We start from the raw sequence: 26,638 nt of genomic DNA on the forward strand, positions 1-26,638 counted from the left end.
TTCATGTGCTTATAGATATCTTTAATTTCTTTCTCTGAAAATTGCCTGTTCATATCCTTTGACCATTTACCAATTGGAGAATGACTTGTATTCTTATAACTTTGACTCAATTCTCTGTATATTTTAGAAATGAGTCCTTTGTCAGAGACATAGGTTGTAAAGATTCTTTCCCTATTTCCCACCTCCCTCTTAATCTTGGTTACATTGGCTTTTTTTGTACAGAAACTTTTCAATTTCATGTAGTCAAAATTATCCATTTTACATTTTATAATATTCTCCAATTCTTGTTTAGTCATAGAGTCTTTCCCTCTCCACAAGTCTGATGGATAAACTATTCCTTGTTTTATGAGACTGGTTACAGTATCAAACTTTATACCTAGATCATGCACTCATTTAGACTTGATTTTGGTATATGGTGTTAGATAATGGTCTATGTCCAGTTTCTGCCATACTATATTCCAGTTTTCCCAGCGGTTTTTGTCAAATAGTGAGTTCTTATCCCCCAAACCAGGGTCTGGGGGTTTATCAAACAATAGATTACTATAGTCATTGACTTCTGAATCTCATGTGCCTAATCTATTCCATTGATTCACTCCTCTATTCCTCAGCCAGTACCAAGTTGTTTTGATGACTGCTGTTTTATAATACAGATTGAAATATGATATAGCTAGTCCACCTTCCCTAGCATTTATTTTCATTAATTCCCTTGATATTCTGGACTGTTTATTCTTCCAAATGAATTTTGTTACTATTTTTTCTAGCTCTATAAAGTAGTTTTTTGGTAAATTAATTGGTATGGCACTAAATACACAATTTAATTTAGGTAAAATTGTCATTTTTATTACATTAGCTGTACCCAGACACGAGCAATTGATATTTTTCCAATTAGTTAGATCTGACTTTACTTGTGTGAAAAGCGTTTTGTAGTTCTGGTCATATAGGTCCTGGGTTTGTTTTGGCAGGTAGATTCCCAAATATTTTATAATGTCTACAGTAACTTTAAATGGGATTTCTCTTTCTATCTCTTGCTGTTGAGTTTCATTGGAAATATATAGGAATACCGAGGATTTATGTGGGTTTATTTTATATCGTGCCACTTTGCCAAATTTATTTATTGTCTCAAGTAGCTTTTTACTTGATTCTCTAGGATTCTCTAAGTATATCATCATATCAGCTGCGAAGAGTGATAGCTTTGTCTCTTCTTTGCCTAGTTTGATTCATTTGATTATTTTTTCTTCTCTAGTTGCTACTGCTACCATTTTTAGTACCAGATTGAATAAGAGGGGTGATAGTGGACACCTTTGTTTCACCCCTCATCTTATGGGAAATGCTTCTAGCTTCTCCCCATTACATGTAATACTTGCTAATGGCTTTAAATAGATGCTACATATTATTTTAAGGAAGGCTCCATTTATTCCTATACTTTCTAATGTTTTTAGTAGGAATGGATGTTGTATTTTGTCAAAAGCCTTTTGTGCATATTGAGATAATCATGTGGTTTCTGCTAGTTTTATTGTTGATATGATCAATTATACTGATGATTTTCCCAATATTAAACCATCTTTTCATTCCTGGAATAAATCCTACCTGATCAAAGTGTTTTATTCTTGAGATAAGTTGCTGTAGTCTTTTGGCTAGTATTTTATTTAGAACTTTTGCAACTATATTCATGAGGGAGATTGATCTATAATTTTCTTTCTCTGTTTTATCTCTTCCTGAGTTAGGTATCAGTACCATATTTGTGTCATAAAAAGAATTTGGTAGGACTCCTTCTTTACTAATTCTCCAAAATAGTTTTTAGACTAATTGTTCTTTAAATGTTTGATAGAATTCACTAATAAATCCGTCTGGCCCTGGAGATTTTTTCCTAGGGAGCTGACTGATGCCTTGTTCAAATTCTTTTTCTGAGATGGGGTTATTTAAGTAATTTACTTCCTCTTCAGTTATTCTGTGAAACTTTTATTTTTGTAAATACTCATCCATTTCCCTAATATTGTCAAATTTATGTGCATACAATTGGGAAAAATAATTCCTAATTATTGTTTTGATTTCCTCTTCATTGGAGGTATATTCACCCTTTTCATTTTTGATACTCATAATTTGGTTTTCTTCTTTCTTTTTTTTATCATATTGACTAAGGCTCTATCAATTTTTTTCCCATAAAACCAGTGCTTAGTTTTATTTATTAATTCAATAGTTTTCTTAATTTCAATTTTATTAATCTCTCCTTTTGTCTTCAATATTTCTAATGTAGTAGTTAATTGGGGATTTTGATTTTGTTCTTTTTCTAGGTTTTTCAATTGCATGCCCAATTCATTGAACTCTCTTTTCTCTAATTTAATCATGTATGCACTCAAGGATATAAAACTTCCCCAAAGAACTGCCTTTAATGCATCCCACAAATTTTGGTATTTTGTCTCATTATTATCATTCTCTTGAATGAAATTACTGATTGTTTCTATAATTTCTTGTTTGACTCACTCATTCTTTAGGATTAAATTGTTTAATTTCCAATTACTTTTTAGTCTGTCTTTCCATGGCCATTTATTGCATATAATTTTTATTGCATCATGATCTGAAAAGGATGCATTTAAAATTTCTGCCTTACTGCATAGAATTGTGAGGTTTTTGTGCCCTAGAATGTGGTCAGTTTTTGAGTATGTCCCATGGGCCACCAAGAAGAAAGTATATTCCTTTTTATCCCCATTCAGTTTTCTCCAGAAATCTATCATACCTATCCTCTCTAAAATCCTGTTCACTTCCTTAACTTCTTTCTTGTTTATTTTGAGGTTAGATTTATCAAGTTCAGAGAGGGGGAGATTAAGGTCTCCCACTAGTATACTTTTGCTATCTATTTCTTCCTCTAATTCCTTTACCTTCTCTAGGAATTTGGATGCTATACTACTTGGTGCATATATGTTAAGTAATGATATTGCTTCATTCTTGATGGTGCCTTTTCACAGGATATAGTTTCCTTCCTTATCTCTTTTGATTAGGTCAATTTTTGCTTTCGCTTTATCTGAGATAAGGATTGCTACCTCTGCTTTTTTTTTTATTAGCTGAGGTATGATATATTTTACTCCAGCCTTTGACCTTTACCCTGTGTGTATCCCTCTGTTTCAGTTGTGTTTCTTGTAAACAGCATATTGTAGGATTATGATTTCTAATCCATTCTGCTATCTGTCTCCGTTTTATGGGAGAGTTCATTCCATTCACATTTACAGATATGATTGTTATCTGTTTCTTTCCTTCCATCCTATTCCTGCCCCTGTTAATGTTCATATTTTCTCCCCTTCTCCCTCCCCCCCCTTAATAGTTTTCCCTTTGACCACCACCTCCTTCAGTATTCCCTTATCAGGCCCCCTCCCTTTTCCTTCCCTTTCTCCTTCCTTCTTTCCTCCCTACTAACTAACCCCTCCCTTTCATAGCCCTTTTCCCCTCCTATTGGCTGTAGTATATTTTTATACTTAATGAAGTATGTTATTTCTTCTTCACTTCAAGAGTGACAGGAACAAATCTCATGTGAAGCTCCTCTCCCTCCTGTCTTTCCCTCTAAAATGATACTTTTTGCCCTTCTTCTCCATAGACTCCTATGCATAACTGGTTGTTATTCCTTCCTTGACCCAGAACCAATGAGAGAAAAGCTCATATGATTCCCATCTCCCTACTTTCTTTTCCTCTTCTATAATGTTTTTATGCCTCTTTGGGTAGCATAATTTACCCTTTTCCACTTCGTTCATTCCCTTTCTTCCATTAAAGTCCCTTTGTGGCCCTTAATAAGATATTTTTTTAATTGTCATTTTGTGTATTTTATACTCATACCCTCTACTTGTCTATAATCAATTTGCTCTTATCAAATAGCAGGGTGTAGCAGCAAGCACCCCAAGCATCCTCAGGGTTTGCTGCCACCACAGGTTCTTGGATCTGCTTTGATAAAGGAAAGCAACTCAAAATGGGTTAACAAGCTTACTTTAATCAGTCAGACATATATCGTTTACCTTGGTCAGGGGAAAAAGGTCAGCACCCCGAACTTCAAAGTATACAGGCAGAATTATCAAGACAGAAACAGATCAAGTAAACAGCTTTCCAAATTGTCCAGCCATTACATCCATATCAAATCAACATCTGGCTTTCAACATCTGGGTTTTTCAAAGCCGGGGGGGCTCTTGACAACGGCTTCCCAGAATCCAGATCAAATCACAGAACACTTCTCAAAGTGAGCCCCCAAAAACAAAGCTACATATCAGGGCTTATATAGCCTTCTCCTGGCTCAGAGAATGTAACAACCTTTTGGACCCACTGGCCAATCAAAAAGTATCAACTGAAAAATAAGCCTCCAACTCCAGGCTCCAGGTGCACTTTAGCCTAGGGGCAGGGAAGATCTTTAAATTTGCATTTCCATTACACAGGGTGTGTGTGTGTTTTCCTTGCTTACCTTTCTATGTCACTGTTGCATCTCATAATTGGAGGTTGAATTTTCCATTGAGTTCTGGCTTTTTTTCAGGAAGGTCTGGAACTCTGTTATGTCACTGAATGACCATCTCTTTGCCTGAAAGAATATGCTCAGTCTCACTGGGTATGTGATCCTTGGTTGTAACCTGAGCTTTTTTGCCTTCTGGAAAATTGTATTCCACTTCCTCCAATCTTTCAGTGTAGAGGCTGCCAAGTCCTCTTCGATCCTCACTGTGGACCCTCGATATTTGAATCGTTTCTTTCTGGCCTCTTGAAGTATTTTCTCTTTTATCTTGTAGTTCTGGAGTTTGGCCACAACATTTTGAGGACTTTTCAGTTTGGGATCTCTTTCAGCAGGTGTCCAGGGGATTCTCTCGATTTCTATTTTACCCTCAGGTTTTAGTATCTCAGGGCAGTTTTCCTTAATGAGTTCTTGGAGAATGTTGTCCAGGCTCATTTTTTCATCATGATTTTCTGGTAGGGCTATGATTCTCAGATTATCTCTCCTGGATCTCTTTTCCAGGTTAGTTATATTTTCTTTGAGGTATTTTACCTCTTTTTCTAATTTTTCATTCTTGTTGTTTTGTTTGACTAATTCTTGGTTCCTCATAGATTTATTTGTTTCAATTTGGTTGATTCTAGGTTTTAGCAAATCATTTTCCTTTGTTAATTTTTGGAGCTCCTTTTCCATATCATACACTTTTCTTTTTAGAGAGATGTTTTCTTCATTATAATGTTTTTTTCTAATTCTGCTATTTTGGTTTTGGGAGAATTATTCATTTTGTCTTCTATCTCTCTCATTTGGTTTTCAAGTTCCTTTTGATCTCATCTAGGAGAGCTTTCTGTGCTTGGGACCCATTCCCTGTTGAAGTTTCAGCTGTGGGTGTGCAGTCCACATTGTCTCCCTCTGAGTTTGGTTCCTCCCTCTGAGGATAGTAGGACTCCAGAGTCTTTGTCTTTGTAGTCTGCTTTCTACCCATTTTGATGCAGGGCCCTAGACACACCCTTCCTCTAGGGATACCAAGCCTTTACTGTAGAGGGTTTTGCCCTGGGGCAAGAGTTACTATGTTTTCAGGGTGGGGGGGGGTGGTTGGAGCAGGTGAGGTTCACTGTGTCATCCTGGTCTTTGGAGGTCCTGACAGGGGCTTTTTTTTTTTTTTAAATTTCTGGGCTATGAAGTGGTAGCCCTAGGAGTATTTGCTGTATTTGGGGCCCCTGTATTTGGTTCTTACTTTGCTCTTTCCAGTCCCAGCCCTTTTGTGATAGGGCTGGTATTGGCCCTTGTGGTTGGTGGGACGACTTGCCCTCTGAGTTGATCAGGCCCCTTCCAGGCCTGCCTCTGCTGGCCATGCCTTCTGGGCCTGCCTCTGTGTCTCTGTTGCTTATTATTTCACCCTATTATCCCTCTTTTTTTCCCCTCAGCCAGACCTCATTGTGACCTCAATCACAGGGTCTTACCTTTCCTTTCCTTTAAAAAAAAATCCCTTTTTATTATCTCCTCTTTATTATAAACTTGGTCTATTTTATTTATGAATATACCCTCCCTTAATATATCATATTTCTTGTTTCTCCTTTTCCCTCTCTCCTTATTTCCTCCATTTTTTCCTTTTGGGTTGAGTGTACTTCTATGTTAAACTCTTTATGTGTTCTCCCTGCCTTTATCTGGCTCAGATGAAAGTGAGTTTCAAACAAAGTCTGCTACCCCTCACCTTCCTCTATTTTGTACAGAGTTCCTAAAACGCTTCTAAATTCTTTGAGATAAGAAGTTCTTTCCCTTCCTGATTTTTGCCTCCATTATACCCTTGTCCCCTTCTTTTCCTTTAAAAAAATCAGTAAAACATAACAAAAGTCACTCACAGGTCCTTCATCTTAGTTAGTTTCCTTCTTGGTTACTGATGACTTCATAGTTTTAGAGGATGCTTGTATTATCTTTTTTCCCCATTCAAATGAAAAGATTGCATCCTCACAAAGTCTTTTATGATTTTTCACTTGTGTTTACCTTTTTATTTATGCCTATGCTTTTATTTCAAAGTCTCTATTCAGGTTTGATCTCTCCATCACGAATATTTAGAAATCAGTTGTTTTATTAAAAGTACACTCCTCTTTTCCCATAGAATTAAACTCAATGTTTCTAAGTAAGTTATTATTAGCTATAAGACTATATATTTTTCATTTTAGAATATCATACTCTGTGATCTCTATTCCTTTATAATGGGATATGTGGTGTGTTCACAGAGGACAAGTACCTCTGGTGTGGGGCCTTGCTAAGCTCTTTCCAAAGCTGCTCATCACCTTTCACCCAACTCTCATTTATGGCTTCAAGAACCTGTAGCATGCACAACAGCCGCACACCAGTAAAATAATTTTAGTTATTTTATTTATTTAGGTGAGGGTCACTGACAAGCCTCAAGCCCATCAGTGAGTTGGAGGGACATCTAATCCAAGTATGTGAAGACTTCCTCCAGTAGAATGGATGTTTGAGAACAATTTGTCCCAATGGCCAATAACTTGGCTAAATTAGGCACTATGGAATGCTTCAAGCTTAGTCAGACATTGAAGTTAGCAAGATCAAGAAGTTAGCATTCATTCCTGAGCCATTGCCAGTGATCTTGACTTTTGCCTTGCCACTGGACTTTGATCGCTCTGGAAAAGAGAGTAAGGGTAATCACTTTGTGCAACTATGCCTTGCTTAAATCCAATTCACATGCAAGTTAACACATTACCTTGTGATGTGATTGATCCTCTTCAAAAATCAAGGATAAAAAATAGTAGCCCCTAAAATGCATCTGGTAATGACTATAGCTCCTCCAAAGTAAAATTATTAAATTAAATTACTACATATACATACATACATACATACACACAAGTTGAGTTGTGCTTATATTTTATATACATATACACATACATTATATACATATATCATTATGTCAATATATGTATGTGCATATATATACATACTATATATATGTATTTTGGCGAGGACACTCTGAAGTTTTCATTTTGGAGTTTCAGGAGGTGATTGTTAGATTCTATTTTCTTTTTACCCTTTTTTAAAAAATGTTTGGTCAGTTTTATTTCTTGAGAAATATGATACATTGATTTTTTTGGTCCTAGTTTTAGTTTTTCCAGTGGTTATTAAATTATCTGTCAGTGGCCTGTTTTCCATATCAGATGTTCTTGATATATATTTTCTTTTTATTTATTATTTAACTTTATAATATTTCTTGTTGCCTCATACACTCCCCTGCTCATGGTGTAATGGCAAGCACAGAAGTAGTTCACGCCTTGTTTCAGCTATTGAATTAACACCTTGTTTCAGTTCGAATTTCTTTTGAGCCTTGTATCAAGTCTGTTAAGAAACAGGACTGTGAACCCCACAGCTTGTAAACCCCAGAAGTCATGAACTACTGCAACAGGAATGGGAGGAGTTAATGACCATATATAAGCAGAGGCCCAGGCTAGAGACAGAAGAGTTGAGAAGAGGATTCTTGTGGTGGCAGAGACAAGAAGGAGAAAACTTGTGTTATCCCAGCAATTCATTTTTCTGTTCTGTCTGTGTTGATGTTTGTGATATTTCATACAGAAGCCCTGGGACCTTACTGGAAGCCTGGAAAGAGGATTTTCTGGTTGTATGTTTATAGATGTCCTGGAGGAGGGTTTTGGAGGTCATGGGACTTTGTTGATGATTTGTGCTGACCTCTTATACTTTTTTTGCGGGTCTGAGTTGATTTCACAGGCAGATAGTGAATTGATAATGGTGACAGCAATGTGTATGAATATTACTGTGTCTATGTCAAGCTTTGTCTTCCCAGAAAAAAGGAACTGCGAAGGACTTGAGGTACACTGGACACTGTGAACTTCGATATAGAATGGAAGTTGGATAAAGAACTGGACAAGGAGTTGGACAAGGAACTGGGAGCTGCCTGCCTTTGAACCCAGGTGACAATTGGAGCTGGGACAATGGGAGAGAAACCACGGAAGCTGAGAGCCAGTCTCAAGTCAAACTCAAAGAAGACTTTACTTGGATATTGTGTAGTGACTGAGAAGATTATGATTTACTGTGATGTAGAGGTGGAGAACTTTGACTTTTATATTTTGTGATTGAATTAAGGATTTCATGATTGATTAAATGAATGTATTTTGTTTAAAACTATGTGACCACTTTGGTGGAAATTATGTGGCCATTTCAGTGATAAGTTGTTGAGCTGTGATATGGTGAATGCTGTATTTTGATTTTCTGTGAATGTTTTGCTCTGATTTGTTATTGAATAAGTAGTGAGTTTGCTATACTATGTAATCAGATCCTTGAAAGCTGTTCATAGCAGCAGTCTTCTGGAAAGCTGCTTGTGCTTGGCTTTACACATGGTTAGTTCATTCTATTTGCAATTGTTTGACACTGGTATAAAATTTTGTTCTCCTTGTGCTAAGTCGTAAATTCATTTACCATTTCTTTCCTACATCTTTGGTTTTCCAATTCTTCCTCTATCAATGTAATTTTAATAATAAGAGTACTACTACTACTAATGATATAATTTTTAACATTTTAAGTTCTTGCTTTATTTGTTCTAAGATTTTAACTGATCTTGTAACCATGGTATCTTTTCTTTGATGCTTTACTCTTTTTTTTTTCAAATTAATTTCCTTTTTCTTTACTTTTGATTTGTGTGCCCCTGGCATCATAATAGCTTTTTGTAATTTTTGTTCACTCATTCTTCATGTCTTGCTTCTAAAATTGTGATTCTGAATTAGGCCTGGTAGAGTGTGCTTCTTTGTGGCATTTTGTGGTCCTATTTTGTTTCAATTACTTTCATCAGGTACATATTTCTTTGTATTCCAAGGATAATAGGGGCAGCATTGTTCAATGGTCTGCAAAGTTTCAGTTGGACTTTTTAAATCAAAAGAAAGACATGGGATGATCATTGTCCTCCTAGACTTTCAAAGGTTTAGATTCTGGTTGATAGACTTACCCATAGGTTGCACTCTTGTAAGTGTTCATATTGAGGAAGCTTGGTGGCTATAGTGCTGGACTTGGACTCCGGACCTGAGTTCAAATCTTGCTCAGACAATTATTAACTCTGTGATCTTGGGCAAGTAACTTAACCCTGTTTACCCTAATTTCTTCAACTGTAAAATATGCTAGAGAAGGACATGGCAAACCACTTCAGAATTCTTCCAAAGAAAACCCCAAAAGAGGTCATAAGGAGAAAGATACAATTGAAAAATCACTAAACACTATCAAAATACTCACATGCCTCAGACCCTGTCAGCTAACTAGAAGGCTCAGTAGGTTTTGAGTAATCAAGCTGTTGACTTGATTCTCTTTAGGGCTTGGGTCTGAGTTCATAATCTGCTCTCTCTCTCTCCATATACATATATTAATATAGTATAATATAATAACACATTATATAATGTATATTGCAATATATTATGTATAATATATTATTTATATAACATAATAATATAGACAAATATATAATATGTTATGTTGTATATACTTTATATACACATACATGCACACACACACACATATATATGTATATACATATGTATACGTGTGTGTGTATCTTTTATCCAACTGGGCCACCCAGGATTGTTGGCATAGCTAGGAGGTTTGGAAAATGAACCTGAACACTAATTTCTTCTGTCTTCAGGGACCCTGTTTCAACAATTTGCTTTTACCAATTCTATTGTCTGTGTTCTGATTCCATGATTCCATTTGGAGGACCTTGTGATATTGGCTGGGTCCTAGAAATGAGTTGATGAACTGCTCTGGGTATTCTTGCTGTAATGGTCCAGCTTATATCTCTGGGGACTGAGTCCTTAGTCTTGGCCACATGAGAGATCCTTTGATGCTTTTCTGGGTCCCAGGCTGAGTCCTTCATTACTCCAGACATCTTGACACTGAGACAGTTTATCTTTGAAGTCTGAACTGAGTCTATAATGCCAGGCTATTCTTATTCCCTAGTTCTTATCCTGGTTACTTGCCTATAGGATCAAGTTGTGATCCTGGGCTAGACAGGTGACATGTAATCTCTCCTTTGTTTTCTCTTTTCCAATTCAACCCGTTTTCTTAAATTATTTTTGGAGTAGTTTTGAAGGGAGTCAAGATGTGCAGCTTCCCACTGTTTCTGCTCTGTCAACTTGTTTGATTCTCAGAAATAAGTTATTATTTAATACTGGGGAGACTATGAAAGCAATAGTATACAATTTTGAGGAGAAATATTTTTGAATTGATTAATTCTGTAGCAATATAAAAATTATTCCATAATAAGAGGTGAGGACAAAGCATAACATTTTTCAAATATTTATAAAGCCCCCATCTCACATAAGGGAAGGCACTGTGTTATGTAATTCAAAGTAAGTGTTAAGCTCAAGCAGGATTAACACAGTGGCTTTTACTTTATTTTAAATTAGATGACATCATCCCAAGGCAAGGCAGCTGAGTCAGGCTAGCCATGAGTATATTCAAATCAGAGGCCTACTGCAACAACAAGAAATGAAGAGCTCTTTGGGAGTGCTGCTAGTCTTTATGAGTGACTCAAAGCCATTACACCCAAAGTTCATCTACCAGATGTTTCAGAATTTTTTCATACTCCCTCTTCTTGTTTTCTAAAATAGAAATAGAAATGTTGAGCATAAGTGAAAAGAATGAAAATGAATACCTTAATGGAAATGATCTTCAAAAAGAATTCTCTTGGAAAAATGACTTCAAAATTTAAGTTGGCTAATGATTTGTCAGGAGAGTTGGAGAAGAGTGGGTAGGAGGTTTCTTAAAAGTGTTTATCAAAGAATAAATAGAAACATAGGTGAAACCAGTCTTGGAAATCAATGAGAAGATTCTTTTAAAAAATTCTATTGTTGTTTTACATGCACACATGAAACACAAAACCAAAACAAAAATACCCTGAAAACAACAGAAGAAATTGAAATGAAATAAGGAAACAAAGGGTTTGTATTCTTATCTAGATCTTAAAAAACATCTAGTCAATCCTCCAACCCCTAATCTACAGAAAAAGAAATTAAGGTCTACAAACATTAAATGATTTGTCCAAAGTCAAAGAGTTAGTATGTGAAGCTAAACCATTCGCTCCAAATCCAATGCTCTTTCCAATAAATATTCATTTGGAAAACTGAGTCCCAATGTATTGCTGTTAATTTACAGATGGAATTGCTCAAAATCCTAATAAAATAGAGTAATGGAGAAAATTTAGAAATCTCATTCAATAGGCATTAAATACTTGTTAACTAATAAAATGTATTCAACACAGTTTTAGTCATTGTGAAAGTAGAAATGAAATATAGGATACAGTTCCTAGTTTTTAAGGAATTTATAGAGTTGATATAGTATAATGAATAGAATGCTAGACTTGGAGTCAGGGATACAGCTTTAAAATCATGGTTCTTTTCCCAACAATTTTTCAAAAAAATGTCATAATGAATGAGACAATGTGGTCAAAGATCCTTAATTCCTTCTGAAATATCAGGATAGTAGGCTTGTTTATTTCTCTAAAATGAGAAAATGTTGGCCGAACAGGTCACTAAAGGGAAAGTTTTATGTTAAGCATGTTCTATAGTTATAAAGATACCTTTCTTTGACTTTTTCTATTTAGTATCATTTAAGTAAAGCCACTATTATAAAAAAGTAACATTTCACTGATAGTGGCAAGCTTTTAATAAAATGAGAAAGATCAATTAGATCAGGATTCTATGATAGACAAGAAGTCAGGATTATAAGGAAAGAAAATAAAACTCTTTCCTTTTTATTGCTTTATATTACAAGACAATTCACTCAACAGTATAAACATTCATGCCTTCCTTTAATTTACAGGGTGACAAGTAACATTCTTCCTTTTAGACAGGAGAATTATGTGCAACATTAACTATAAAATTCAGAGCTGAGCTGCCATGAATTTTGTGCTGGTAGTTACAACCATGCAAGAACATGATAGGCTATCTCCTTCAAAAATCTTCTGGGCTAGCTAAGTGGTGCAGTGAATAGAGCACTGGCCCTGGTGTCAGAAGGACCTGAATTCAAATCCAGCCTCAGATACTTGACACTAACTGTGTGACCCTGGACAGGTCCCTTAACCCTAGCTGTCTTGCCTCCCCCCCCCCCCAAAAAAAAGTATTCAGAGACAAGAATATAAAATCCCAAAAATGTGTGATTTTTTTCTATTAGAACTTATAGTTTTGTATTTACTCCTTAGAAGCAATGGAATTTTCATTTTTAAAAATTTACTCTTTCCATTCCCATGGCTAATATAAACTATGTTTTGGGGGGAACAGTCTTTGGAATGAGGTTCTTCACTAGTCATGGAAGATGAATGAACTAAACATATCTTATTTCTTTTCTTTCAAATATCTTATTTTACAAAGATTTTGAACACCAGTATCATTTTGGTTTCTGTTTGAGTTCTCTTAAGTCAACATAGAGTTCAACTGACAGTTTATGATACTATTTGTTCAAGGTGATTTATTGTCTGTTTGTTTTAAACATCCCATTGTGGTAATCATGCAGAGGTGACTACAAGACTATCCTTGAGCCATGTGCTCATTGACATTAATGTCAGTTTTGTTTCTGATGGCTAGTATTAAAATTGTGGATATGATAATTAGCAAAGAAATGACCTCCAGAGAAATCTGCTAAATTTCAAGAGTCTATTAGGCTATGAGTTCCTTGTGAGTTTGGATTATTTTTTTTCCTTTTGCCTTTTTATAATCACTAGAGCTTAGTGTGGTGCTTGGCACATAGTAACAGAGTAAATGCTAGCTGACTAACTTGAGTCAATTTGACTGACTGGAACCAATGGAACACCAAGGGAAGAGTCATGGTGGTTTTCAAGTGTGGTTTTATCTCTCAAATTGGTTTCCTGATTGATCTGGAATAAGTCATTGAATGTGCTGGTAACAGAGGTAGTGAAGATTTAAGTTCAGGGGCCTTGTAGACTCTCTCATAGACTAAACAATTGCTATTCTTTCAATTACTATTTATAAGTTACATATATAGTCCTTTCATCATCTGATTTTCACACTCTAGATACATTCAATTTGTTAATATCCCTCTTAAAGTAAAATAATGCACCTAGTTTCATTGTTTCAAATTATCATTTATGGCACCTGACTTCAATTTACATTAATGTCAATAACATTCCCAGGTAGGCATAGCATATTCTAGTGGATAAAATCTAGGCTTAGCATCAAGAAGACCTTGGTTCCAGCTTTGCTTATGACATAGATGTGTTACTCGAATCTGTTCAAATAATTTGACCTATTAGAGTCACAGGGAAAGTTTCTAAGACTGTAAATTTCTCAAAAGGTACTGATCTATATTATTAAAGGAAGTTTCTCACCAATGAAGTCATAGGTCAGATCAAAAATTCAAAAAAGTAATGCTTTCTCCTGGAGACATACAAAGCATATTCCAGAGAGCTCTGATGCATTTATTTACCCACCAGGCTGCTTTGCTTGGACTCTAGCAATCAGGAATTAAATTTTAGCTCTACCATTACCACGATGGTAGTGGGGTCAGGAATACATAGTTTTTAAATCATGGTTCTTTTCCCAACCATTTTTCTGGTTGGAAGTGTTAAGAGTGCCTCTGACACTCATAACAGTCTGACCACAGGCAAATTATTTACCTCTTTGCCCCTCAAGTTTTTCAATCATTTTTTGAATACTAGTTTATTTTTTCCCACTTACATGTAAAATATTTTTACATTAATTTTTTAAAAATCTTTAGTTGCAAATAATCGTCCTCCCTTTATCCCCTGCTCCCTCCCTGAGATGGTAGTCAATCTGATACAAGTTATACATGTGCAATCATGCAAAACATATTTCCAATATTAGTTATGTTGTGAAAAAAGACACCAACCAAAAAAAAAGACCACAAAAAGAAAAGAGAAAAATAATGTTTCAATCTGTATTCAGATTCCATAAATTCTTTCTCTGGATGTGGATAGCATTTTTTATCACAAGCCCTTTAGAATTTTCTTGGACCATCACATTGCTGAGAATAGCTATATCATTCTCAGTTGACAATTGTATAATGTTGCTGTTATTATGTACAATGTTCTCTTGGTTCTGCTCACTTCACTTTGCATCAGTTTGGGTAAGACTTTCCAGCTTTTCTGTAATCATCCTGCTCATTTCTTATTGCACAATAATATTTCATGACAATCATATACCACAACTTATTCAGCTATTCTCTAATTATACACATTCCTTCAATTTCTAATTCATAGCTCCCAGAAAAATAGTTACTATAAATGGTTTTGTAAAATTAGTTCAGTCCTCCCTCCCATTCTTTTTTTTTTTATCTCCTTGCAATACAAACCTAGTAATAGTATTTCTTCATCAAAGGCTATGCACAGTTTTATAGCCCTTTGGACATAGTTTCAAATTGTTCTCCAGAGTGGTGGATCAGTTCATAATTCTATCAATCAAAAGTACATTACTATCCTATTTTTCCCACATCTCCGCCCACATTTATTGTTTTTCTTTTTTGATATATTAGCCAATCTGATATGTACGAAGTGGTACCTTAGTGCTGCTTTAATTCATATTTCTCTAACCAATTGTTATTTGGAGCATTTTTTATATTATTTGAAATCACTTTGATTTAATCTGAAAACTGCCTGTTCATATATTTTAACCACTTGTCAATTGGGGAAAACCTTGTATTCTTATAAATTTCACTCAATTTTATACACACACACACACACACACACACGTGTGTGTGTGTGTGTGTGTGTGTGTGTTGGAGCTGATGAGAAATATATTTGAGAAATGAGGCCATATCAGAGATACTTGCTGTAAAATTTTTCCCCCAGCTTTCTGCTTTTCTTCTAATTTTGGTTGCTTTGGTTTTGTTTGTGTAAAACCTATTTAATTTAATATAATCAAAATTTTGTATTTTATATCTTTTAATACTTTTTATCTCTTATTTGGTCATAAATTCTTCCCTTTTCCATAGATCTGACAGGAAAACTATTCTTTACCTCCTAATTATTTATGGAATCACCCTTTATACCCATTTTTGTCTTATCTTGCTATATGATTTAAGATGTTAGTCTGTACCTTTATTTTCTGCCATACTGTTTTCCAGTTTCCCCAGCAGTGTTTGTCAAATCAAGTTCTTCAATTCTAAAATGAAAAGGTTTGGAGGACTACTGAGTTCCCTATTAGGTCTTACCTAGGATTCCAAGAATACTCTTGTCCCTTCTTTCCTAGGCCACACTGCCTGGGTCAGAAGCATAGGAACCCTACTTTTGTGTCCTTTTTTTTTTTTTTGTTACAGGAAAATTTTTTACTATGACAAAGATATCCTACAATTTTTATGATCTTTGTCTTTCCTTCTTGCCTTTGTACAAGGCCAGAAGAGAAACATTTGCAACTTTTACAACCTTGAATCGGACTCCAGGAATATCACCAACAGCATGACCTTTCCAACCAAACCCAGCAACCAAAACTTCATCGTTTTCCTCAATAAAGTTTAAGCAGCCATCATTGGGAACAAAGGCAGTGATTTTTTTGCCATTCTTAATCAGTTGAACTCTAACACACTTCCTGATGGCAGAATTGGGCTGCTTGGCTTCCACACCAACTTTTTCCAAGACAATCCCTTTTGCATGAGATGCTCCTCCAAATGGGTTGGCCTTCAAGGCAGTGCCCAAATGAGCTTTCTTGTATTGTTTGTCATGCCACTTTTGGTCTCTCCGGTGGCTGCGGAACTTTCTAGCAGTACGAAGACCACGGCACTTACCCATGCTGCCACCGTCTGGGCCGAAGGAAAAGAGAGAAGGCTTTTGTGTCCTTTTCAAAGATTAAATTCTGAAAAGAACCTCAATTAGATCAACTCCTTTTTTATAGCTCTGAAAATTTAGATTAGAGATAACACAGTTATAAAGTAACAAAACCAGGATTTGAACACTGGTCCTTCTGACTTCAAAATAAATGTTCTTTCTTCTAAACCTTGCTGACTCCTTCTTCAAGCCTTGCTCTTCCCCTGAGCAAAAATATAAATTACCAGGACCATGAGGATTGGGAGAAATATCTGATAACTATGAAATTATAGAGAGTGGATAAGAGAGTACCTAAAGGCTTTAAAATAAACAGTTAAAAGAGCCAGGATTAGAGAGGAAGATAACAATGAAGTGTAGATAGGAATGCTCCATGCCCTTGTTGTCTTTGAGACACTTCTTATAAATTTCATGCCTTAAAACAAAATTTGAAATGCCAAAAAACCCCAACCTTCACAATTAAAGCAATACAACTATAAACTTGTTTCTATTTTATGTGTAATAAGTAATGTTTTCTATAATAACACATCATTTTTTATATTTTATAGTGAAGTATCATAAAAATCATAGTTTAATAGAGCTAGAAGGCAGAGTTTATCTTATACAAATTCAGAATTAGATACATGAAAATAGTAGAAAGCAGAGATGAGATCTGAAACCTAAAATCAAAAGCATGCACTATAAGCACTATGAAAACAAAAATCTTAAATCACAACTGAATATTACTGTAATCTTCACAATTTTGATGATTTCCTGTGCAATTTAAGGAGGAAAAAGCTAAACACTGTTCTTTGTTATTGTTGTTTTTTTTAAGCAATTGGGGTTAAGTAACTTGCTCAAGGTTACACAGCCAGTTATTTCTGGGTGTAGTACTGAGTATCTGAGCCCAGATTTGATCCAGGTCATCCAGACACTGGAGCCGGTGCTCTTACTCGCTGTGCTACCTGGCTACCCCCTATTGCTGTTTTTTTTTTTTTAATATCAACTTGACTTTGCTTAATCTAGCATCATTCTTTTTGCAATCCATTCCTACATGTACCCTAGTCCACATCTTCTGTAAATTTTAGCCATGGATTTCTTTCCATGGTTTTACACAATCTGGGCACTGAGCCTTATTCTGTAAAGCACTGATATGAACAACATTAAGAAATAAGTTGAAACTTCATCACCTAATCCTGGGATAGCTATAGGATTCTTTGGAATGTAACCTTTAGAAAACTCTGCTGACCTAACATGCTCACTTGAAATGCTTGAAAGAAGGTGAGATTGTATACTCAGAATCTGAAAGATAGAGATATTTTCCACTGTTGTGAGAGAATAGATATGGCTTCAACCCAGGCATGTCTGTGCTATATAGATGGTTTGTGTGTTCGATGAGGTGAAACTATTTTTAATTCAATTCAGAGCATAGCACATTGGGAACTAATGAGCCAATTTCTCCCCCAGTGCCTGTCACTTTGTCCATAGTCAGGCATGTAGGACTCACACTGAAGAACCATTTTGCTGCAGTATACTGAATGAGCCCCTAGTGGCCTGGAAGAGTTAATAAAACCAACAGTAACAGAGAATGACTTAGTAAGCACTGAACATTATTCCCAGAACATGAAAAAGTAACCATGGTTATTCTTTGTGTTAATTTTATTTATTCTCTTCATTTTTGCTGTCATCAATTGGTTATATAGTATATTTGAAACCAAAATAACTCCATCAGATCCAATTTGACTATGGCCAGATTATGTAAAAGAACATACTTTCTACATTTGCATGGACTCCATTAGCTCTATTGCCCTCATTTCTCTGTTCTATTTGCAATATACTTGAGTAGATCTTTGGTCTCATAGACATTAGTATTTCCTTCAAAAGTACAACTTGAAACCTATTTAACCCTTCCTATTCCCTATGACTTGTTCATATATTCTCATAAATTCCCCACATGAGATCCACACAACATGGTGGGGAGGGTGGAAAGGGACTTTCTCTGGACATCTTGACTTTATATGGGTGCCAATAAAGTAATGATCCACCATTTTTATCTCATGATTTTATGTCACTGGTCTATTTTATTAATATATTTTAATTCACATATTTCACTGATGATGTATATTGCTCCTTTTGTACTTATAATGTGCTTTTTCAATTATACTTTTTTGTTTAAAAAAAGTTTTAGGCAAGAGCAACAAACAAATAAACCATATTAAGCAGATATTAGCTTTTGTGAAGGCAAAGTTCAAGCTTTTGCCTTTTCTTAGATACCTAGTCCTTATCACAGTGTCTAACACAGAGTAAATATTACTGTGTGTGTACTGATAGTTCAGTTGCAAACTGAAGAAACTCTTTCCAGTCTTATCAACATCCAGCCTTATTTGAATTACCACTTGTCCTCATCCTGGAATTACACCATAAAGTTTTGTTTTTATGTTTAAATCTATGTGTTATTATCCCCCAAAAATGTAAACTCTTGGAGGGCAGAGGTTGCTCTATTTTTATTAGTATACACAGTGTTGACCAGAGTATATCTCACAGGGCAAACATTTAGTAAATAGTAAATAAATGTTGACTAAGGATAAGATGAGATAGTATTTGTAAAGCAATTTGCACAACTCAAAGTGCTATATAATAGGTGAGCTGTTATATGGTAGCACATCTGTGAATATCACAATCAAGGGAGAGTCAAAATTACTGGTCAACAGAGAAGCATATTAAGTGGTGATGGGTATAAATTGCCTATTACATCTTACCTGTAATGAATTACCTGCAATACATGAATTGAAGGACAGCTTCAAAGACAAGGAAAAAAAGGAGGAGTAAGGGGTGGCTAGGTGGCGCAGTGAGTAAAGCGCTGGCCCTGGAATTGGGAGGACCCGAGTTCAGTTCCGGCCTGACACACTTAACACCCACACAAAAAATACTAGCCGTGTAATCTTGGGTAAGTTACTTAACCCCAATTGCCCCTCCAAAAAGGCAAAAAGAAAAAAGGTGGAGTAGACCTCTAGAACATTGTATGCCTTTTGTGAATTTACAGGAAAAAACAACAAAAGGTAAGAATTGCACGGGTTAAGAATGCACAAGTAGGTTATAATTTACATGGTTAGAAACTATAATCAGATCTGTAAAATTACAGATGTATCAAAATATTATAACATAAAAGTCTCATGACTTTAAAGTCTTCTAATCACTGATCAAATGGCCTGTGACTCTAAGAGAATATAGACTAGAAGCTGCCTAAGAGCATGACAAGGTTTATTTGTTTGTTTTTTATAGGTACAATTTTAGTTTAATTTTTCACATAGGTTGTTGTATATGTCATAGACACCAGGCTAAAATTTTTAGAACCATTATCAAACAGAACCTATGGAATCAAAATTTATGAAGTATTAAATAAGTGCCTTCTATTTGTGATGAATTATGCAAGGTTTTAGAGATATCCATGATCATAATTCAATATGAAGGCTAGACTTCAGGGGAGTGATGGGAGGGTGATGTACTTTCTCCTTATGTTTACTATAGCCCCTATACCTCACCTCACATTCCAAGACCATTCTGACTTTCTTCACAGTGCAACCCCTCCCCCAACTTTACCTAATGTAACTTTGTCTATGGATAGACTGCTCTCTACATTTTCACTGCACACCCAGACCTGCTCAGATTGACCCCTCTGTCACTGCTGCAAACTTTGTACTCACAGTCTTTTAGACTTCCCTATATATGGTCTATTTGGGGTTCTCTCAGAACCTTGAGAATATGTTATTATTAATTAAAAGAAGAAAATAAAGAACAAGAGATATATTTTTCCTTCATAGCTTAGATATGCAATAGGAAAAGAAATCCTCATCTGGAAGAATTAGCATTTTGAATATTGTAAATAACCCTGACACACTCGTGAAAGGGACTCAACAGGAATGCAAACATACAATAGATTGCTTTCAGACTTTATTCACTAGTCTCACTAGGAAAATGTATCCAGTGGAATAAGGGCAGCTACTAAAGAGGGCTCTAAATAATGCATAATGCTGTCAAATAAGAACAGAAGATGAATGTTATATTCAATGAAATTGTAAAGGAGTTTGAGATAAGCAGAATGGAATTATCCAAATTAGATTTTTTTTTCTTTTTGGCTTCAGGGTTTTAGTTCCTACTACTTAGCTCCTGAGAACAATGAGAAGTATCTAAATTTAGAATTGTACTCATCAGACCAGAGTAAAATGGAAATTACTTTGGAGAGAAGAAAACAGTGAATACTAAAATCATGTTAGTGACTTGTCATTATTAAGAAATGACATGGGGAGAGACAGCATTGTATATTAAATAAAGAGCTGTCTTGGAAGTCATGAAAACTTGGGTTCAAATCTTGTCTTTGGCACATGCTAGTGGTGTTAATTTAAGAAGAGTTACTTAAACTCTAAGTGAATGCAAGCAATTATCTATAAGTTAAAGATGAGTAGAGAGCAATTCCACATGAAGAAATCCCCAGCCATGAAGATAAAATATATTATTAACTTCATAATAAGAAGAAATAAACATTTTTTCTAAGCTGAACTTTGTTTTAATTCACAAAGTGAGAGACAGAATTGATGTTATTATATTTTGCTGTTCATTCATTTATGAATGCATTTTGTCCAGGAGTTTGATAGACTACCATGCATGGCCATAATTCATTAGCACACTAATCTTGGATGAATGATACAAATGAATAGGCCCCAGAACTGAGTGAAGTGATGGGGGTGTTTTCTTTTAGAATCTTTTTTATGATTTCAAGTTTCTTCTTGAAGCAAAGACCTGAGGTGTAATCAAGATAATGAAGTGAGAAATCATATTTTTGCCTTCATTTACCCCCAAACCTTCTTCACAATGACCTATAAAGTATACCAAAGCAAATTCTGATTGGAAAATCCAAGGAAAGTCACTTTTTTTCCTGGCCAGGGCAACTGAGGTAGATATCAGGGTGGAACTAGCCAGGACACAGCAAATCAGTAGGCGTAGCAGAGGGGTAACAAATAAAAGTAGCACCAGACTGTGGTCGTGGCAGCAGTGACAAGGAGTAGCCCATTGCCCAGCGATGGCAAATGGACTGATAACTTAAGCAGGAAAAAGTCATAGGGGAACTGTGTATTAGTTGTAGGAGCAGGAATCTATGCTATCTGTAAGTTCTTTCACCCATGAGCCAGTTCCAGGTCTCAGTGGAGAGGAGTATTTGTGGTCATGAAGGAGGAAGAACCTATCTGTTCTGGAAGCAACTAGAATCAACTAGGAAGTTCTAGAAATATGCATGCATGATTCTGAGCCAAAGAGCAAAGAAAGACTCAGTCCTAGCCTTTAGCTCTACACATAAACCTGTATTGTAATAAACTAGGCCAAAAAATCAAAATCAAGGGAGAGGTACATTTTAGTCATTATGGAACTAAAGAACATTACAGTGAGCTAATCCTGAGTGAGTCCAGCAAAGTCCAACAAAAACTCAACTACAAACAAGTCAACAATCCCTAAACAGGTTAGGAATTTGCAGATTGCAGACCAGGAGGGCCAGGAAGAGACCACTTCCTGGATGACACTATTTTGGAGGCCAAAACTTTGCAAAATGAGCTATCAAAGCAAAAGGACATAACAGACAGAAGCTCAGGATAGACGTTTCCTAATGCCTCTCTTCAAGTGAAAAGAGTTCAAGAATAAAATACAAAGTTAAGAAGCAGCCCATAAAAATGAGTAAACACCCCTTACAAATCCCGCCCCCCCCAAAAAAAAAACCCTGACCATAAAAAGCTGCTGTAGTGACAGGAAAGCTCAAGACAAAAACATAGAAAATAACTTGTAAACATTTACAGAGGAAGCCACAGAGAAAATGCAGATTGAACACAAACCCAATAAAATTTACAGGAATGGTTAAGAGATAAAAACAGAGCAAAAATAAATAAAATCAAACAAGTGCAGCAGAAGGAAAATTGGGAAGAAAGTGAGAGCTATGAAATAAAATTATGAAATGAGAATAAACATCTTGGTATTAAAGGTACAAAAACACTGAGGATAATAACTCCTTAAAAATCAGAATTGGCCAAATAGAAAAAAGAAAAAAGGCATCAAACCTCATTGAAGAAAACAACTTTGTAAATATTAGAATTAGCTAAAAGCTGATGACTCTGTGAGATATCAAGAAACAATTTTTTTAAAGCCAAAAGAATGAAAAAAATAGAAGATGTGAAATATAGCTAGTGGGGAGGGGGAAGCAGCAGATCTAGAAAAGAGATTGGAAGATAATTTAAGATGCATTAGACTATCCAAAATCCATGAACTAGTCATGTTATTGCAAGAAATTATAAAGGAAAGCTTTCAAGATTTCTCAGAACTAGTGGGTAAATCAAAACTAAAGGAATTCACTTCCTGAAAGAATTCACAAGATGAAAACTCCAAGAAATATTATAATCAAATTCATAATTCCCAGGTCAAAGAGATAATGTTATAAACAGACAGAAAAAAAATAACTCAGATAACATGGAGTCATAGTCAGTATCATACAAAATTTGGTGTCTAATCTACAAGTATAAACTAATATAAGGATAGGAATATGATATGTTGTAAGGCAAAGGATCTAGGGTTACAAGCAATTGCAATTCTACTCAGTAGAACTGAGTTCAAACACGAGACAAAAAAGAAGCATTAAAAGTTAAACATGGGTGACAAATCATAAGGGACAAAACAAGATTAAATTGTTTATATTCCTACATGGAAAGATAACACCTAACCTTTCAGAACTTCATCATCACTAGTGATGTTAGAAGAAGCCTATTTAGATAGAAGACAGGGTTGTGAGTCTATTATGTTGAAATGATCTCAAAAGAAAAATAAAAGGGTGAGAAGGGATACACTGCAGGAAAGGGGAAGGGAATGGGAACATTGGGAAAATTATCTCATAAATGGGGTTCACAAGAAGGAGTTTTTAAAAATGGAAGCAGAAGGGTGGAGCAGGCAACACTTGAAACTTAATTTGATCTGAACTGCTTCAAGGAAGGAAGAATATACATACACACTTTTAGGTACAGAAATTCATTTAACAAATAGAGAAGTGAGAGAGAAAAGGGTAAGAGAAAGAAGGGAAAGGGCAGATTAAGGGAGACAATGTTCAGAAGCAGAGCAGATTCTTGAGGAACAGATAGGTTAAATAAAAAGAAATATATAGTTGGAAATCATAACTGAATGTAAATGGGATGAACTCACCCCCAAATTGAAAGAAGATAGTAGAATGGATTAGAAACTAGAATCAAATAACATATTAAAGTACTAACAATTGAGACAAAAAGACAGTTATGGATTTGAAATAAGGGAACAGAATAGAGTCTATTACACTTTAGCTGAAGTAAAAAAAAAAGGGCAGGGATTAGCAATAATGATCTCAGACAAAATGAAAGCAAAAAGTGAACTAAAGTAGGAAAAGTACATTTTGCTAAAAAAAATAGTACCCTAGAAATTGAAATAATTTCAGTATTGAACATATATGCACCAAAGGACATATGATAAAAATTCTTGAATGAAAAGTTAAATGACTTATAGGAGGAAATAGAGCATAAAACTATAATATTGGGAGACTTCAGCTTATCTCTCTCAAATTTAAATAAATTTAACCATAACACAAATAAGAAGTTAAGGTGATGAAAAGAATTTTGCATACTTTAGATATTATAGACCTCAAGAGAATAATAAATGAGAATAGGAAAGATTATGCTTATTTCTCTGCTTTTGTGAAGGTCACCTTCACAAAAATTGATTATGCATTAAAAATGAAAAAAAATTTAAAAAAACAAATTAAAAAAATATGAAATGTATTTTTTGGCCAAAATACATGCATGATACCTACAATTTCCATCACCTGAACTAGAGAGTTCCAACCATGGAATAAATAAAAAAGAAGTTAAGGAGATGAAAATAATTTTTAAATTTTAGTTATAATAGACCTCTGGAGAAAATTGAATGAGAATAAAAAGGAGCATACCTTTTATCTCAGCTGTACATGATACCTTCCCAAAAATTAACCATGTATTATTAAAGCATAAAATCCTCACAAACAAATACAGAAAATCACAAATATTAAATGAACCTTTTCAGACCATCATTCAACAAAAATTATGTTCAACAAAGAGACTTTGAATATAGATTAAAAATTAATTGGAAACTATATAATTTAATATTAAAGAATGAGCTGGTCAAATAACAAATCATATAAATAATAATTGAATTAAAGATAATAGCAACCTTGAGATAACATACCACAGATTGGTAAGGGAAACCTCATAACTCTAAATGCTTTCATTAACAGAAGAGAGAAAGAATAGATGACCAAATTGGGCATGCAACTGAAAAAAAGAACACTTAGAAAAACAATTTAAAAAACAATTAGACACCAAAATTAAAGTCCTGGAAATCAAAGGAGAGATTAATAAATTTGAAAGTTAGAAGCAAAGCCTCATAATTTTTATTTTATTTTTTATTAAATTATTTATTTCTAGTTTTCAACATTCACTTCCATAAAATTTAATTTTTCTCCCCCTCTCCCTCCTCCCTCCCTTCCCAAGATGGATTGCAATACAGACTCTGCACATACATTCCTATTAAACACATTTTCACATCAGTCATGTTGTGAATTATGTGAAATATGAATCAGCCTAGAAGAATTATAATGTATGGAAAAAAACACGAGACAGAAAAAATTAAAGAAAAAAATAGTCTGCTTCATTCTGCATTCCAACTACATAGTTCTTTCTCTGGATATGGTTGGCATTCTCCATCCTGTGTCCTTTGGAACTGTTTTAGGTTCTTACATTTCTGAGAAGGGTCAAATCTATCAAAATTACTCCTCACACACTGTGGCTGTTATTGTGTACAATGTTCTCCTGGTTCTGCTCCCCTCACTGAGCATCAGTTCAGGTAAGTATTTACAGGTTTCTCTGAAGTCGTCCTGTTCATCATTATAGCATAATAGTATTCCATTACATTCATATACCACAATTTGTTTAGTCATTCCTGAATTGATAGACATCCCCTCAATTTCCAGTTCTTGGCCACAACCAAAAGAGCTGCAATAAATATTTTTGTACATGTGAGTTCTTTTCCCATTTTTATGATCTCTTTGGGATACAGCCCTAGAAGTGGTATTGCTGGATCAAAGGGTATGCACATATTTATAGCCTCTTAGGCATAGTTCCAAATTGCTCTCCAGAATGGTCGGATCAGTTCACAAATCCACCAATAATAAATTAGTGTTCCAACTTTCCCACATCTTCTCCAACATTTATCATTTTCCTGTTTTGCCATGTTAACCAATCTGATAGGTATGATATGGTGTCTCAGAGTAGTTTTTATTTGCATATCTCTAATCAATAGTGATTTGCAGCATTTTCATATGTCTATAGAAAGCTTTGATTTCTCCCTCTGAAAACTGCCTGTTCATATCCTTTGACCATTTATCAATTGGGGAATGACTTGTATTCTTGTAAATTTGACTCAGTTTTCTATATATTTGAGAAATGAGGCCTTTATCAGGCACACTATTTGTAAAAATTCTTTCCCAGTTTTCTGCTTCCCTCCTAATCTTGGTTGCATTGACTTTGTGCAAAAAAAATTTTAAATTTAATGTAATCAAAATTATTGATTTTTGCATTTTATAATGTTCTCTATCTCTTTTTTGATTATAAATTCTTCCATTCTCCATAAATTTGACAGATAAACTATTCCTTGCTCCCCTAATTTGTTTATAGTATCAACCTTTATACCTAGATCATGTACCCATTTGGACTTTATTCTGGCATATGATGTCAGACAATTGTCTATGTCCAGTTTATGCCATAGAATTTTCCAGTTTTCCAAGTCATTTTTATCCAACAGGAAGTTCTTATCTTAGAAGCTGGGGTCTTTTGGTTTATCAAACAGTAGCTTGTTATAATCATTGACTACTATGTCTTGTATACCTAAGTTTTTCAGTTATCTACCCCTCTATTTCTCAGCAAGTACCAAGTGGTTTTGATGATTGCTCCTTTATAATACAATTGAATATCTGGTATGGCTAGGTCACCTTCCCTAGCATTTCTTTTCAGCCTCATAATTTTAAAAATAATTTTGGGGATTAGGAGCCAACATGACAGAGTGGTAGGAATCTGTACAGTGAGCTCCCTTTCAAAATAAAATTAGAAAATGCAGAAGATCAGATCCTGGTGGAAAAATCCAGCAGAAGTCACAATCAGTTGTCTAGTTCAATTCAGCAGAGTGAGGTAAACAGAGAAGTCTCTGTCCAACAGGGTTGAATCAAAACAATAAGCAGAATGTCCACAAAGTGCTTGGGTATGCAAGGAAAGTCTGGGAACAAGGGCAAGAGGAGGTCACATACTTATATGAGGAATCATCAGATT

General features: G+C 35.0%; 1 protein-coding gene and 1 long non-coding RNA gene across 2 annotated transcripts in view; both read right to left on the reverse strand.

Moving 5' to 3' along the window:
* The window catches only part of LOC138153312 (uncharacterized), an 833,457-nt gene that overhangs the window by 173,084 nt on the left and 633,735 nt on the right, over positions 1-26,638 (reverse strand). The window lies entirely within an intron of this gene.
* On the reverse strand, positions 15,728-16,260 carry LOC138153311 (small ribosomal subunit protein uS12-like). The gene has a single exon (XM_069077438.1). It carries the CDS (start codon positions 16,215-16,217, stop codon positions 15,786-15,788), a length of 432 nt encoding a protein of 143 aa, XP_068933539.1. The 5' UTR covers positions 16,218-16,260; the 3' UTR covers positions 15,728-15,785.

The sequence above is a fragment of the Petaurus breviceps genome, unplaced genomic scaffold, assembly GCF_028583685.1.
Source record: "Petaurus breviceps papuanus isolate PSGF00001 unplaced genomic scaffold, PetGlider_PUasm1.0 90977, whole genome shotgun sequence".
In the NCBI taxonomy this organism is placed as follows: domain Eukaryota; kingdom Metazoa; phylum Chordata; class Mammalia; order Diprotodontia; family Petauridae; genus Petaurus; species Petaurus breviceps.